The sequence below is a fragment of the Coturnix japonica genome, chromosome Z (genome assembly GCF_001577835.2).
Source record: "Coturnix japonica isolate 7356 chromosome Z, Coturnix japonica 2.1, whole genome shotgun sequence".
Classification (NCBI taxonomy): Eukaryota; Metazoa; Chordata; class Aves; order Galliformes; family Phasianidae; genus Coturnix; species Coturnix japonica.
In genome coordinates, this window is record NC_029547.1 from 1,013,160 (window position 1) to 1,030,816 (window position 17,657).

Below are 17,657 nucleotides of genomic sequence, written 5' to 3' on the forward strand. Positions count from 1 at the left end.
AGCTGCTTTATAGGATGTGCTGAGCCAGGCACAAAGAGGGATGGGAGCAAGGAGTTAATGGACAGCAAATCTATGGTCTCCCAGTTACAACCCTCATTTTGTAAATGAGACGAAGGGGCAGGAGTGCGGGGCTGCTTCCGTATATGGCTACGGTAAGGCTCCTTGCTGCCACACTCCATGAAATAATCACAGGCTATTGGAAGATGGAGAGAGTGCACAGAAACAGTTTTTTGCTTAAAAAAAACCAACAACCCCACACACCCAGACACAAACCAGCAGAACTGTGAGGGCTTGCTGTGGGATACTCAGAAAGTGAGCTGTGCTGAGTTAGCCAGAAAGCTGTCTGAGCACTGTGTGGATGCGTCAGTGTCTTTACAGGGAAAATGTTGTCCAGGAAGGACTCAGCCTGCTGGGAGGCACAGTAAGGACGAAGCCTGGAAGGTGAATCCCACAGCATAGAAAGATGGGAGGAAAACAAACTAATTCAGAGGTGAAAGTTGCTGACAAAGCAGTGATCCCCTTGAGCCAAGGTTGGATGACTTCTTGGAGGACCATGGTGTTATCAGGCACAAACCAGTGGGTGAAGTGCACAGGGCTGTGATACGAGAGATCCGGTCAGTGTTCAGCTGAACTCTCATCTAAATTTGAGGGATCTGGGGGTTTGTGCTGTTGCACTTCCTTCAATGCCTCACAGTGTGTAATGTCTTTCTCCTCTTTTTCTTTGTACAATTCTTTCTGGGCTTGGCACTGAGGAAGCATCGCTAACAGATGTTCTCTGGCATTTCCTAGGATTTTTAAGATATGTTTGCATTTCTGAAACATCAGTTTAATTTGTAAGTTGAGTCAGTTGTTTCTAACTGGTATAGTAAATTGTTTCAGCTTGTTTCTTGACTGCCATGTGAATCTGCCTCTGTCATTTTTGTGAAAATACCTTTGTTTTCTCTCTGTCTTGTGCAATGTATCTTCTTTCCTCCTGTAGTCTGTTTGGTAGAATGTAATAGAATATTTGTGTGTCTTCCATAACTTATAGCATGTCAGTGCACATAATTCCATGAAATACTTGCTATTAGAGATGTTTGTGTCTGGAAATCACCCACATTGTTAAAAGTACTTGCAAAGATTCTCCAGGAAATGGTGACACTGATGAAATAGGGGGCAATTAGCTCATTTCTTCATAAGCAGAGTAGCATGGTTTGTGGATGGGAGAATGTTGAGCCTTTTCTTGTTGGCAGGAACACGTACAGCTTCAAGTGTCTGCTTTTACCTGCCCTTTGCTTGGGGGATTAAGAGGGGTTAGTGGTGGCTGTGTCTTGCTGGTTAAAAGCTGCTCCTCATGGAACAGCATTAGTAGTAATCCAGTAATGATAGTCAAATGATTCTGAATTAAAGGGCCTGCAGAACAAGTAGTGGTTGTGGCATGCTTTTTTGCAGTTTCACTCAGAAATCATTCATTGGAGGGTATGACTGGAAGGTCAACAGCTTTGGAATAAGGAGTTGCATCATCGTATTTTTTCATCAAAAAAATGAACCAAACAAATAAGAAGCAAAACGCTTATTTGCATGGCTATTACTGGATGTAGCCTTCATCTGTTTGGAAGAATGGGATGTGGGAGTTTTCTGTTAACTGCAACTGCTGGTGTGTATTGCTAGTGTGTACAGACACACACCAAGCGTGTCTAAATGGGATCGGCACAATGCTTGACTACAACGTGCCTGTGCATAAGAAGATAGATACTGAGTTTTAATGCACATGTGTGACATAAACTTTGTGATTTAATGTATGTCAATACCATAAAAATGTAGAAGTGTATTTTGGTTACAAATCTAGAAAAATTATAGTGTAACTAAAATTCTAATTTCTTCTTGCATTGTAACTATTTTAAATCCTTTCTACTTAAATGGTGTCTTATAGAATCACATAATGTCCTGTGCTGGGAGATAATCCATAAAGATCATTAAGTCCAACTCTTGGCTCTACACAGAAATCAGACTATATAGCTGAGAGCTTGTTGAATACTTCTTGCTTTCTGAACAGTAACACTTGTCTTAAAGGAATGTACACCTCAGTGTATCAGTGTACAGAGGAAAAAGTGCTGGTGGGATTTATGAACTGGATGCATTTGTTTGGTTTTCACTTGGAAATGGCAGGTAGTTGGACATTTGATTCTGTGATTCGCCTCTTTCAGTTTGGTCCAGTAGTTAGAACATGAGAAGTTGTCTCACTCGTTACTTTTGTGTATTGTTTCGTCCTGTATGTGACTCACCATAATGCTTGGACTTGGAAATGGTGTTGAGCTTACGCAGGTCATTAAAATATTTCATTTGGGAATAGCTTGAGCAGTGGGCTGATGGAGCGACGTTTGTATCCCCTCTCGATGTGGCTGTGAAGGGTTTGGAATACAGTTCTATGGGGAGTGCTTAGGGGAGTGGGACTGTTCAGTCTGGAGAAGAGGAGGGTCCCTGTAGTTCCCTGCAGGGAGGTTGTGTTGAGGTGGGTATCGGCCTCTTCTCCTGGGTAACAACAATGGGAATAAAGATAATGGCCTCTGTTTTCACAATGGTAGGTTCAGGTTGGATATTAGGAACAATTTCTTCTCCCAAAGAGCAGTGATGCAGTGGCACAGCTGCACAGAGAGGTGTGGGGGTCCCTGACCCTGGAGGTGCTGTGGAGGTGTGGCACATGGGGATGTGGTCAGTGGGCATGGTGGGATGGGTTGGGGTTGGACTTGGGGGACCTTGGAGATCTTCTCCAACCATCATGATACTGTGATTCTCTTCTATCCAAAGAAAAAGGGTTTTGCTACACACCAAACAAGTACTCCAGGAAAACACAGTCTATACTTTCAGGACCTATACTCATTAATACAGAAAGATTGCCTCCAGTTTTAACTGAATAGAGATGCTTGGGAAGAATCCTTTGACTATGTGAAGGAAAGAAGTTTGCAATGCGTAAATATTTTTTTCTCTACTTTTGCTGCAGTATTGCCTTGCCCCTGGCTAAAGCATCTGTCAGAAGGTTTTGTGGCTTGCAGCACTTAGCTAAGCCTTATAGGTTTTGATAGAAACTGTGTTGTGTGTTTAATATGTTCCAACTGTTTTGGGACTTGTTGACTGAACAGAACATTCTGGTAACTTCAGAGGCTTATGCAGCGCTCGGCGCTCTGGCCTTGCACCAGAATAGGTTTCACATGATTTATCCTGCTTCACTGGACTTGTTTTGAACAACAGAAGTCTGTAGGTGTCTAGAATCTTCTTGGACACCATTCTGCATCTCATTCACTATCTTGGAATTGGGAGTTGTCTCCAGTTCCTTTTTCCAGGGTATTTTTGCAGTGTGGGGAAGCCACGTACTGAGCTAGTGGAAAGCTAATTTCCAGTTGGTAAGACGACAGAGTTTGCATCTGGATTAGCTTTAGCCTAGCATTCAGGTATGCTTGCAGTTGCGATTTGTTTTCATTATTACTGCAAGACTTTGGCTGAAGCTGTTCATCCTGGTGGAAATGTTGCAAGACCTTGGGCTGAACTCTCAACAGAACGTCAGTTCTCGTTGGCTGCACACTGTCTAAAATGGGAAAAACAGGCCTTTGCTAGTTGTAACCCAACCCAAACTGGTTCTTGTCTGGATTATCTCCACACACCAAAATGGGATCTGAATTTCAGGTCACCTCAGCTCCAATATGCCTGGCTGTGTTTGATGAGGAAAGTTATTTCGGACCAGGCTATGCTAGCAGAAGAAGTTAGAAACAACTGTTTTCCTGTTTGTACTTCTGAAAATCTTGCTTATTTTCCCATGGTCTAGAAGGGAACTCAGGCCTTCAGAGCCTATGGTAACTACTATGGCTGGAAATGTAATTTATTAGAAGTTGGAATGCTGTGTCTCACCACAAGAAAAATTTTGTATGGACTTCCTTGTGGAGACCAAGTAAGAAAGACAGAAGGTGTCTGGATGCGTCACTGTTCAGGAGTGGTTATTTCAAGAGGGAGAAATCACTGTGATTGTTGTTCAGGTTGGGCTGATTGTTGGGAGATTTGGAGTCTTCTCTTTTTGTTGTCAGCTATTTGTAAGACTCATCTAATGCACACATTCCTCCTTCCCTAAAGGTTCTGCCAATTCTTGAAATTCTGTATCACGTTGAAGAAAGGAATTCACACCATGTCTACATGGCTCTCATCATTTTGTTGATCCTCACAGAGGATGATGGCTTCAACCGATCCATTCACGAAGTGGTGAGTTGCTGCTTTGGTAAATAAGTCTTGAGATCTAAAAATCGCTCCAGTCTTAATTTGTAATTGCAAGAGTGCAGTGACTGTGGAGTGAGGGACTGGAGGGGCTATAGAAGGAAGAGAGAAGCAGAAAAGCTCTTTCTATTTCTCTTCAAAATCTTTGCTTAACTAGTCTGATGCAGCTGAGGGAGGGTCTTAGTTGGAGGTTTATTTTCCAAACAGTTGCTTCCTTACTTGGCATTTCTTTTCTGTCTTCCTGCTAGATTAATATCTATTCTATGTTGTCCATATAATATCATCCAAATGTTGACTCTCTGTGATGGGCCTTGACAATCTGTGCTGGAGAAGACCTTGGATAATAATGTTCTTGTTCCCAGATTCTAGCACTGTGATGATACAGATGTCTGCACTGATTATATTTAATTTTTTGACTGGGACATAGAAACTCTCTTCTGGGCTTATGTAAAATCAATGAAAGGCAAAAAGCTAGAAGCAACTGCTCTCAAGTAAATTCCTAGCCTTGATGGGAGGTAATTGGTGTTTTGTCTTAGTGCCAATGATCAGACCTTAATAATACATATGTTCTGAAATGTCAAGAGTTTCATATAGCTCTGTATGTCATGAATGGAGCTTGGTGAGGGCTTAGGGTACAGCAGACAATTCCACCCCTGCCTCAGACTGTTTCCTCATTGTCCTTCATTCATTGGTTTACATGCAGTCTGTCAAAAATTCCTTGCTGGATAAGTAAAGTGGAAGATTTCCCTAATGCTGTTAATGAGGATCCAATTGTAGAATCAGAACTTAAATCAAATGTCCTTGTCCTGTTTATGCTTGCCATCACCACTAACACTGCCAATGCATTCATAGTGTAATGTGGATGTTATTTTACTACTTCTGTTTCAATTACAAAAATATCTGGTTCCTTTTACCCTGCACTGATTTGCTTAACCCTGCCTTTTCCTTTTTCTACTGGCTTGTTCATTCAATCTGTTTTACTTCAGAATCTGACTGCTTCTCTTGTATTCCATGGCTTTTTGTCTCTACTACTCCCTCCACATGCCTGCTGAGTGGCATCCTTTCAGCCACAGTGCCAAGTGCCAAGGGTCTGCTAGTTCTGCAGGTTGGTGTGGGTGGCTGTGAGCTGGATTTGTGTCTTGTTGAGCTTCTTTGTCACCCTTCTTAAGAATAAGGTGTGAAAATGAAAATATTGGGCATAAAAAGCCCATGGAGCACTGTGACACTGCTGAGGGCAGCTGTGGAATAGCATTAATTCTTCCAGTGGTTCTCCTCTATTTCTTAATATTCATTTTCTTACCTTAGTCACCTAGTGTCTGAGCTGCTATTCCAAAAGTTCAGTGTAATGGAAGTATTTAGTCTCCTGCTTTCCTAAAAAGTAACTCCACATCTCCTAAAGTCCAATGGGGTATCATAGAAGGAGAAGATATTATGAATGGAACTGGGAAACTGTATGTACAGTTGTCAAATGTGAACATCAAGTTACACAAGCAGAATGAACTCTCACTCACTGCAAAGACTGCTCAAATGTTAACAACTACAGCATGAAATTTTTGCATCTCTTGGCTGAAGAATGAAAAGAGAAGAATTTGATGTATTTTAGTTCAACCTGGTTTTCTCTCTGCGGCTACGTATCTTGTGTTGTGTTCTTATAAATACCCTTACATGCTATTTTACTTTCACCCACTTTATTCATTGATTTCTAAGATTAATTTTAGTAAACCCAATTTTATACGTCTTGTGATTATACAAACTAGTAGAGAGCTCAGGAAACCACAGAGATTCTTTTTAACTGCTGAAGCATTTGTCTTTAAATTAATTCTGGTCTTAACTGCTGGAAATCATGATCCAAACCATCAGTCCCACTATGGCTTCATGAAGTTGGGGCCCTGGAACCACGGAGAGCTCCATTTCTTTCATTAGTAATAACTGAGTAAAGAGGTAAATGCAAGAATTCCCAAAAGGGATGTGCATCAGTGATTTTTCTTTCCTGATTTATGAAACTGTAGATAAAAAAGATCAGATGTTGTAAAGTACAACTTAACTGTTTTTAAGTTTATTCTGCTAAGAAACAGTTCTCAAGCCAGCCAATGGGAAAACAAGAATCTTAGTGCTCAGGATGCAGAGAATTGAGTTCCTGTTCTTTTGGTCCCCGTCTTCTGCATGGTGTTCAAAAGAGCATTTGATCAGAACCTCTGTGTTTTTTGTCTTGCAAGCCGAAGAGTTTGTTTCAAGTGTGGCATTGTTTTCATGTGGATGATTTTGAAATTTGAAATACTTTCACATTTCATTCTTCAGGAACCAGTTGCTTTTCCTTTATGAAATTACTATCCACGTCTAGAATAAGGCCTGTAGAAGTATTTTTTTTGTTTTTTTTTCTTCTTGGGTTTTGCTTTCAAACCTACAGACTGTGGGTTTTGGTAAAGCATGCATGGAATTATGTCTTGAATATTTAGTGTTACTGTCAGTAGGATCCAGCCAATAATGAAAGATATCCCTTGGAGCCAAGAGAACCTACATCTTTAGGATCCAAGGGCAGAAGGTGGTGTATTTCAGGGAGTGCAGCATTGAACAGTTGAACAGTTGAACTCTAAACTCTCAGTTCTCAATACCAAGAACTTTTATTCCTATGGTGTTTGAGTGCCTTTTGGATCTTCAATAAAGGCATAGCACTGATGATCTATCAGGCATCAAAGACAGCAGTAAAAATCTCTTGTTCAGTTCATGGGGCTTGGTGGAAGGAACGTACTCTGTCTATGTGTTAAACTTACTGCAAGAACTAAGGCTGCTGACTAGAAAATAAATTGTGCAAGATGCATGCTGTCTATACATCCTGCTTGAAAGATATCTAAAAACTAATGATTGCACGATGTAAATCTCAGCTGTGCACACTGCACGTGTTTTTCAGTAGGAGAAGATGGTTAGTAACCATGTACACAAGGATTAGGATTTGTTGGTTTTGTTTTAATGCAGCAAGTTGGTACAGCTGTAAGGTTATTCACTGGATCTTTGCCTGGTCCAATTAGTAAATGCATATCTTCTGTTGGTTGCGTATCAGAAAGTGGTGGTGGGATGGAACTGGCAAGGAAGGTGAACTGAAAACCAGGGTAAATAACTTCAAGTACTGAGAAGTATCAGCTGTGAGATAGCTGGCCTGCTGGAAGGTGGGTTGCTCGACTCGTTTACAACAGGAGTAAATAAAGATTTTCACTACAGGCTGTAAAGACCAATGTTACTTTGGCAATAATATGGGATAACTCCTTTCCAGTTCTTGTACAGTTCTATGATTCATAACTTCCATAGTAGTTTTAAAACCAAGTCAGTATCCAAATGTGTTCATTATGTGTAATACTGCAGGGAAACATCAGCCGGTGTTAATAACTGATGATTTGGGTTTCACAGATAAGGGTATTTTCTGTTTGTAGGCTCCAGCACATCCTCTCTTTGAATCCTCTGTAAAACACCTTTGCATTGGTTTGTTCCTTGTCAAAATACATCTCTTTGCAAATACACCAGCTGAATATAAAAGTACTTCAGTATGGTTTGAGCAGATCCAGGCTCTGGGCTGAATTGGAGAAGTTACTGGGCTAATGGAACAGGATGAAGGACAACCATTCTTATCAGTCATCCAAATAAGGGATGAGGAGGAATACAGTCAGAAGTTTGTAGAGGAACTTGCCTGTGTTTTTAGGTTATTTCCCATTTACTATTTTTTATCATTTCTTGAAGGCAGGATTTTTTTGGTATCTGCTTAACAATGCTACTCCAGTTGGTTGCTCATAATTCTGGGAAGAATTCTGGGAAGAACTGTGTTAATTCTCCTCTTGTAATAAGCTCTCAAGCAGTGGTAAACTTCAATAGTGAAAAGCACAGGAAGGTGTGAAGCTCTGACCAGATTTACAAGGCCATCAGCTGGGTGAAGGGAAAAGAGAATCCGGAGACCTTCCAGTGTTCTTGTTCAGCCCTAGATGCTGAACAGCTTTTTTCTTCTTTTCAGATATTGAAAAATATCACTTGGTATGCTGAGCGTGTCCTAACAGAGATCTCACTTGGGAGTCTCCTGATACTCGTCGTGATAAGAACCATCCAGTACAACATGACGCGGACAAGGGTAAGAGTTACTTCGAGTGCTTATGTACAGGGTGAGCTTTTCTAAGTTCAACCACAGGATTTCGGTCTCAAACAGGATGTGGGATTTCTCTTCCTCCTGTTGCAGTGAGTTGGCATTGGAAGTTGTAGTAGGGAAGGAAGTGGGAAGAACAACCATCTTAGCAGAACACAGTGTTAGATGGCTCTAACCTTGTAGGACGTTTTCTGTATTATTCAATTCATTGAGTAGGACTCTCTAAATTCTTAATTTAAGCACAGAACTGTTTATCAGGTGAGAAGAAAAAATTCCTTTGTCTAATGGGGAAAAATGATTGCTTACTGGTTCTTTGCCTCTACTCCATTACTCAGAAGTGGGCGGTTCAGTTCTATGTATAGTCAGCATTCTTATGATGTAGGACAGCCACTGGGCCAGCAGGGCATTTTGATTATAGTATCTGGAGTCTGTAACACTCAAATGTAAATGTATATTTTAGATCAGAGTAGGGAAAATAAATCCCTTATAGGTGTAATTAAACACTGATGTGTAGAGGCTGGTCATGCTGATGGCTCAAAACAATGTATGAATTCTTGCCAAATTTGAATATACTGAATAATATTATGTTATGTTATTAATAGTACCACAGCAAGTCATATGTGGGTTCAAGATTTATTTTTTTTCTCTTTTGAGCAATGGCTCAGTCTGTGTTTACTCGCCTGCAGCCAAATTCCATTGGTAGTGATGGTTCCCATCTGACTGAGGGCTCTGAGGTTGGGTTCTGTGAAAACCCTTGGCTTTGATAGGGCCAACACTTAAGTGCTCCTCTGGACAAATGGCTTCTGGAATTCTAAAAGGGGTGCAGAAATGTTAAGTGTAACGGAATAATAGTTGTAGTAGTACTATTGTATAGTAATAGTATCACATATTAACATTAAGTAATAATAGTAGCACAGTAGGGCATATGGAATGTTTTGAGGGAATTAGTAGAGAACTGAGATACAAAGCAGGAAATGTTAAGATAAGGCTACAAAATGGAGAGAGATAAAGAAGAAGAAGAATGTATTTCACTATTTATTTCCCATGAGATGTTTTGTAAATGAATTTGCTAAGGATATGTAGGCATACTCGTATAGATGTGTAACTACACCCTGATCACTCTTACAAGCCTTATATCTAAAGTAAAAACATATAAAACATCACTGCATGTATGCACTTTGTCATTCTCCTGTGAGCCTTTGACCATGGCCTTTGAAACAATGGATGTCAGTCCTCTGAGTGGTTTCCTGCAGCAGATGTCACCGTATGTAAAAAGGACAGTTTGATGTGTTGTTTTTTCTCCTTTCTTTCTGGCAGGACAAATACCTGCACACCAACTGCCTGGCAGCCCTAGCCAATATGTCAGCACAGTTCCGCTCGCTGCATCAGTACGCTGCGCAGAGAATCATCAGGTAAATATGAAACTTCTGAAGCAAACCTCTTCTTAAACCTCTCCTTCAAACCTTGCTGAATCCCAGGAGCAGAAGGGCTTGAATTTTCTATGCCGTAATGATGGTGATCTTAGTAACTGAAATAATAACTGAATAACTGAAGAATAGCACTACTAATTTTTCTTTTTCTTTGGTTCTGTTCTGAATGCATATAAGTGTGAGTATCTCTACCTGAGTAACTCCTGCTTTTGTTTCTCATAACACAAAGCTCAGTAGCAGCCTTAAAGCTCAAAGGTTATCACGAATTTCTGTAAGTTACACTTCTTTTAGTCATGCATCACATTATAGGAATGCATTCTGCTGGCAATCAAGTGCTATGCAAACTTGATTTGCAGCGTGCTTTATTTCTTCCTGCACATTTGATCAAAGATTTATTTATTAAGTCAGACAGAACGTGTTGATTATTTTGTGCTGAAACTATGGACAATAAACCCTTCGTGATACCTCTCACATGCTCTGCTTCTAGAGCAGGGCCATAGCTGGGGAGGGAGGTACTGGAGTTGGTTCTTCCCATGTTTGCTGTGCTCCAGACCCTTTGTGAAGGGAGGTATCACACATGGGGCATCCTGCTCATTCTGGCAGCCAGCCCTGCTCCGTGCTCCAGGGGAAATTGGGAAGGTCCTTATGAATGCAATCTGGAATAAACTTCTGTAGTGCTTGTCAGTGCAGAGAGCATGCCAGAAATAAGTGAATGATAACTGCGTGCCTGTATGCTTTGTAAAGGACTTGGTTAACAGAAAACACAGCTCATTCTTAAAGCTCTCTAGTTTGGACTTAATTCACTCCTAGTCCCTTCTCTTTATGAAATGCTTGTTTGTGAAAGTATCAACTGCTCATCAGTGTGAATGCTTCCAACATCTTTTCTTTGTTTGACACACACATCCTTCTAAAATCCTGTGACAGTGGGTGTTCAGAACATGGACTTGGGCTATTTTCCTACTATATATCTCAGACATCACCCTACATACCTGCACTCCTCATTTCTCAAATCTGAAGGGTGGAATTTGAACTTTCCAAGCACTTGCAAGCTCTGAAATCATAGCTCTTCCCATGCACTTTGAACCACTTCTCAATACGTCTTTGGGGCACGTTGACCTTGATGTTTGACACCTGTCCACGACCCCAGGAAGGATGTGGAACCTGATGAAGTTCTCTTGCACTCCTCATATGCAGCATTTCAACAACCTGCCGTGAAGTTGGTGTGTCCTGTTCATCATCTGTCTAAACATGCTGAAATATGGCTGCAGCATTGCTGCTTGTGAAGGAATTGTGCTAAAATTTGTATGGAAGATTCAGTTGTGGTGTTGTTGTCTGACACAGCAGCTGCTGGCTGCCAACAGGATTGGCTGTATTGTTCTGGAAATAATGATGGAGTAATATAAGGATAGGTACAGAAAGTGGATATTCTCATCAACTGAAGAAAGAAGCTAGGAAGGCAATGTGGTATATATCATGTGCAGTATAACACTATTACCTAGTTCAAAGATATGCCACACAATTGTTTTTAAACTCCTGTCTTTCTGTAGCTGGATGTTCCATATTATCATGCAGTAGAAACTGGAATGAAGGAGATTAAATTTGAAACAGAACCAGAATAAGAAGAGGAGGAATAGGGATTACATTTGATTCTTTTCTTCCTCAGTTTTCAAATCAGTTACTCAAAATCTTATTCTGCAATTAGAAAGCTGTATGTCTGGAAAACAGGCAAAAAATGGCCACCAAGATTGTGATCTAGTTTGTCACAATAATTGTGATTGATTGCTTGTAAATCTAAAGAACCTTCCACAAAAACACTAAAAGCAATAGGAATAAGTATTTATCAAAGCATACATTTTATTAAAGATGACTGTTTTGAGGCATATATTCTTCCTTTTCCTACCCTACAGAATCACAGAATTATAAGGGACCTCTAGAGAGTCCTTTCTTATTTGGTACTGAGTCACTACTATTAAATGTAGCCAACACTGAAGGACCCAACCTGCTCTATGATCCCAAAGCAGACTATACTTTAGACTGTTGTTCTGGTTCTATCATCAGAGTGCAAACATCTCTGAGGGAATAAAACACAGCATCCTGGATTAAAAAGGTCTTTCTGTGAAGGAAAAACCTATGAAGAGTACTTTATCATCAAGGCGTTTAGGGATATATGTATTTTAGGATATGACACTTAACTTAAAATCTGTGTAGCAATATAAATGAATGGGCAGTCACCATTGGAGCCTCACTAGCTGCTCTAGCGGTTCCATTCTTCATGTGAGAAGTAATTCCATCTCCATGCAGGCTTTACCCTAATCCTGTTCTGAGCAGAATTTGCAGTTGTTTTAAATTCTGAAGATGACTTTTCTGAAGGAAGAAGTGGAGAATACTCAATGCAGCGTGCTCTGTAATGTTGGGTAATTTGTCTCACATTCCAGCAGGCATGGGAATGGACAGACTGGTGTGAATTTATCACCAGCATGTGCTGGAAAGAAAAACAGATGTCAGAGATGCTTTATGACAAGAAGCAGGGCAGCATTCATTTCAGGTTGAATGTCCTTCCCTATAGATTGCCACGACTTTGTGTTATACACTGAAATCCTTCCTCTGTGCCCACTGTTAGCACTGATCTGTTGTTAATTACACAGAGGTGTTTTATCAGCACAGTGCCAAGGATGTTGTGCTGCACCACATCTATCTTGGCTGCAAAGTGCTGATGTTTGTGAGACTGGTGATGTCAGCTGAACGTTTTTCCTATGTCTCTATGGCTTCATATGTAGGAATGTTTGTTGCTTTCTTTGCAAGCGTAGAGGTTTCTATGCAGGACCACTAGAGGCTGCCATACACCTCACTAATTAGGCATGCACATTAAGCATTAAATGAGTTTATGGGGCTCGTTTTCCCTTTTTTCTCACCCTCTCACAACAGCCATTTACACACAGGGCTGTGTCAGCCACATGAGTGGTTTATCAACTTGTCTCCATTGGACAACTTCAGGAAATTAAAAGAAGTATCAAAAGATGGCACAGTTTTATCCGTTGTGTGCTCTTATCTCTTTGACCATCCTGGAGATGTGGTAGATATTGCTCCAGAATCAGGTCAGTGAAGGACAGGTTGCCCAAGGAGGCTGTGGATGCCCCATCCCTGCAGGCATTCAAGGCCAGGCTGGATGTGGCTCTGTGCAGCCTGGTCTGCTGGTTGGTGACCCTGCACACAGCAGGGGGGTTGAAACCAGATGATCATTGTGGTCCTTTTCAACCCAGGCCATTCTATGAGTCTATGATTCTATAATCTTCATGGCATGACACAGCTTTGTGATATTCCTGAAATAATTTGATAGAGTGCTAGACCTCTCAGTGAGTATTCCTTACGCCCACCTTTTTATAGGCTGTATGCAATCAGATTAGTTGGTTGCACTGTCAACTGTCACATTATATTGCTCTAAAGAGAATGTGTTACTTGCCTGTGCTTTCCCCTAGATCATCAGTTGCTGTTTTTATGAATTAGAGACAAGGAGAAAATTAATCATTTTTCATGTCTTGTGTTTGGCAGAATGGTGATGAGTTTGCATTGTGTTTGGTAATCAGGTCTGCTGTCAGTCTTTATGGCTTTGGGGGAAAATTGAAGTCACTCTTGACTTCACAACTTGATTTCTAAAGCAAAGAAAAAAAGAAGTACTAGTACTATCCAAAGAGTTTCATTCTGTGGTTGATTCCTTAGCAGCGAGTTGCATTGATGTGGGTTTGGAGGTTGGGGTTGTGTGGTTTTTGTTTGTTTGTTTTTGCTCTGCTTGTTTGTGTTGCTTTATCTTTACTCCAAATCTGCCCTTTCTTCGGGCAGGATCTCTGCATAGAAGCAGCAGACATTTGGGTTGGACAGGCACTGCTTCTTCAGGCAGCCCTTCTGCAAAGAAGGCAAAGCACTTTGCAACAGCAGGACATGTGTGATCTGACCTGCTGATCCAGGGGCCAAATTACACCAAAAACTCTGAAATTAGTAATGTTCAGAAGTGACGAAATTAGAATTTACCAACCTCTTCATCAAACTTCTTAACGTTGGCAATAATGAGACATAATTGCTGGCTCGAAACTCCCCAGCTTGCTCCCAGGTAGGAAGATGAATGCGTCCCTCCCCACCGTGGTTTGCACTGATCGTTCTGGTTTTCCTGCCTCTTTGTGCCCTTTGATGTTCAGGTGCTTTTGGGCAGCCCTGTAGCATCCAGCTTCCTGTAGAGCAGTGGGGCAGTTGGTGCAGAACACCGGTGCAACCGAGGTAACCAAATTAAAGGAATTTCTTAAGGAGAAAGACTGGAAGAAATGGTCAGGTTGCTGCAGAAATGCTTCAGAGCCTTTTGGCTTCTGATTTGGTTCTCTTTCATCAACAACAACAACAAAGAAAGTGGCTTCTCATTTTTAAATGTTAAAATTTCAGAGCTCTTGGAACTTAATGAGATATATGCATGGAGCAAAGTGAAATAATGAGCAGAGTGCGCAGTATTTCTGCTAAAATCATATTTCTGGCTTCTTGGCTTCTTTCTTGCATCAGTGGAATGAATGGTGTTAAGTCAGAACTGCTTTTAGATATGATGTTTTTTAGGACTATTCTGAATTTAGGGGTGTGACTGTTTGACCCAATGAGGCACTGTATGGGAAAAGCCTGATTTCATAAATGTCAGCTTTCAGTTTTCAGTAATCAAGAAGTAAGGTAATTAGACATAGGACATTAGCAAAAAGAGTAATAGCATGATAACCAACCTTCACATTGACTCACACAGTAGAGAACTGTGTCCTTTCTTACTTTTCCATTGGTACTTCTGTAACAGAGCATTTGTGTTGCTTGGAGCTGCGTGGCTTTGGGATGCTTTGGAATGTGCAGGTTTGCATTGTCCCATATGTGCTGAGAGCTAAGGGCATTCATGGTATTTCCCAGGTATGATAGTATCAGAGGGGATGGCCTAAAGTAGCAGTGGATGTTCAGGCTGGATACTAGGAAAAAAATATTCTCCAAAAGACTGGTGAGGCACTGGGCATGGGCTGCCCAGAGAGTGATGGGGTCACTGTCCTTGGGGGTGTTCCAGAACTGCAGAGATATGGCACATAGGGACATGGCCAGTGGGCATGGTGGGATGCACTGGAATTGTGCTTGGGGATCATAGAGGTCTTTTCCAACCTCATTGGAGGTTTGAGAATCTCTGGAGTGATTTTGTTGGGAGATAAAAGCAATTTGTAAAGATCTTGGCAGTATTAAACAAAAGCAGCATATGCTGGCTTTGTTAGCAGCTTGTTGACCTAGATGAGCAGTGGAGATGATGATAAGCTGATCAGTCCTGCCAAAATGGGGAGGTGTCATTGCAATTAGCAGGAAAAGCTGTGACAAACAAGGGGACACAACCATTTCTGAGATAAGGAAAAGAGAATATCAGTGTCAAATATCTTGCTGATAGCACAGTAAACACAAGCTACTTTTTAAAAGGAATGAAGCATCCCGGTGTGCATTGTGTGTAGTTGTGAGCAGACATAAAAACACTGCATTAACAGACAGAGGAGTGCTCCATGGTGTTGGCCTGTTTGTGCTGGGGTGTAACATATGGAGGTGAGGCTTTAGGATGATGTCAGCTGTTTCCAACATGGAAATATCCTTGAATTGGATGTAAGCCTGGTGGGTCCTGCTGGGACTCCTGATGGGACAGTAATGCCATCATTCTCCATCTGGCACGAGCAGCTGAGCACCCTGCATGCCATTAGAAGTGCTTGGGACCCCTCAGCACCACCCCTACCATGGGCTGGCTGCCCCCCCAGCTCAGACTGCCCAGGGCCCATCCATGGCCTCGGGGAGCTCTAAGGATGGGGCACCTACAGCTTGGGGCAGCAGTGCGGGGCCCTCACCACTCTCTGGGTAAAGAATTAGCACAAAAATAATTGGACATAGAGCTGCAATTCATTGAAACCTTGTTACACATTTTATCTAACACTTGACAAGAAGCAAAAAGGAGAAAGCTATCAGTGCTACTCCAGTCCTGCTAGTGCAATTTGGACTTCTGCTAAATGGTCTGGAAGAAAAGAAAATCAATGCTCTGAAAACAATTACTGAGTTTTTACTATTACTATTTTTACTATTTTGGGGGATCTTGGGGATCTACTGTGAAGAGATCCGTGTATTTTTTACAATTTAAAAAGTTCTTTTTGTACCAATAAACTATATACTCCGCAAGGTCTGAGAGTTTAAAAACAGAAGGGAATGCTAGTAGTCTTTTAGAAGCTGTTATCCGTTGTTGTAGGAGAATCACAGAAACTGCAGTTTTGTCTTTGTTATTTCCTTTAAGGAACACTGTCCCATAAATACGTTCCATTCAAAACAAACTGCAGAGTGACTCAGGACAATAACGTGCTTGGTCCTGTCCTGTGTCTTCAGTTGCAGGCTGCTTGGCTCATCGCTGCTTCATTCAGGCACAGCAGATACTATTTCCTTTCTAGAAATCTTCTCTCTGGGGAAAAAACCTGCTAGCTACAATCTAAATGAATGGATGAACAACAAACTGAGAAGGGTTTATCTCATAGATGAAAATCGTGCTGTGGCTTTAAGTGGGCATTAATATAAAAGAGCATAGCACTGATATAAAATAAAATAGCACCAATTTTCAATCATGGCTTCTGTTTTTGTGTGGCTGCTGCTTATTTCACATTATAGCTGATGCCATCACCCGTGGGTAACACTTTCCTGGTTTGCAGTGTCTCTTTCCTGGTGTGTGAAGGTGTTTTTTTTGCAGCAGTTCTATACAGCACACAAAAGTTTTGCTTTGGGACACCATGGCTGTGTGCATTTTCAGGCAGGCTTTTGAACTGATTTTAGGAGGATAAAACCCGTCCGAGTCCATAAGAAGTTGAGTCACGGTACTTCTACCACCATGTGCTTTTACCTTATTTTGCATGGCTCAGAAGTAAAATACTGCTCTTGAAAACATCTTAGACTTTAAAATGGAGGATGAAACTCCATTGGTGCGAAAGAAAGGATCAGGATTTAACTGCTTTAAAGTGCAACTGGTCTTTAAACCGTTGAATGACTAACCTTTTTAATGGTCGTGGCCTACAGCAAGTTGAGAAAAGAACAGGCTTTTAGGAATAGTAAATACACTTAACTCTGCAATGAATAAATAAATTGGCTATGAAGCTGTGTAGAGACATGCCTCTGTAACTCATTAATTGTACTCTTCAGTCCACAAATAGCTCTTTCACCAAATACCACAATTTACATGGGCTCAGACTGGATGGATCCTGTTGTGCAATGGGTGATGGTTGGGGTGAGCAGTGCTGCAGTCCCTCCTGCTCTGCCCTGCAGGTTTCCTTCCATGGGAGGTTTGCAGCTTCACGCAGACTGCAGAGTTGGAGCTGACCACAGAATCGTTGAGGTTGGAGAAGACCTCCAAGACCCCCAGGTCCAACCCCAGCCCTTCCCCTCCATGCCCACTGACCTTGTCTGCAAGTGCCACATCTCCATGATTCTTGAATGTACATCTTCCAAGGAATGGTTCATCTGCATCTGCATTCCCCAGCACCAACTCCAATAGTATGTTGAGTGTATGACAGGAAAGCTTGAGGGGGGAGGGAACTTTTTATGAGGGCATGTGTTGACAGGGTGAGGGGAAATGATTTTAAACTGGAAGAGGGTAAGTTTGGGTTAGATACTGGGAGGAAATGCCTTACTATGAGGGTGGTGATGAACTGGAGCAGGCTGCCCAAAGAGGTTGTGGATGCCCCCTCCCTGGTAGCATTCACAGCCAGGCTGGATGGGGTTGTGAGCAACCTGCTCTAGATGGAGGTATCCCTGCCTACAGCAGTGGATTGGAATTAGATGATCTTAAAGATCCTTTC

The 17,657-nt window shown here is 41.5% G+C and overlaps 1 protein-coding gene across 5 annotated transcripts in view; it reads left to right on the top strand.

Annotated features, from left to right (window-relative positions):
- Positions 1-17,657, top strand: part of DYM (dymeclin) — a 122,144-nt gene that overhangs the window by 54,615 nt on the left and 49,872 nt on the right. For all 5 annotated transcript variants that reach the window (XM_032441552.1, XM_015887206.1, XM_015887209.1 and 2 more), the window contains 3 exons: positions 4,102-4,227; positions 8,237-8,350; positions 9,680-9,774. In XM_032441552.1, the coding sequence (XP_032297443.1) occupies positions 4,102-4,227; positions 8,237-8,350; positions 9,680-9,774 (335 nt within the window). The remainder of the gene's footprint in view (positions 1-4,101; positions 4,228-8,236; positions 8,351-9,679; positions 9,775-17,657) is intronic.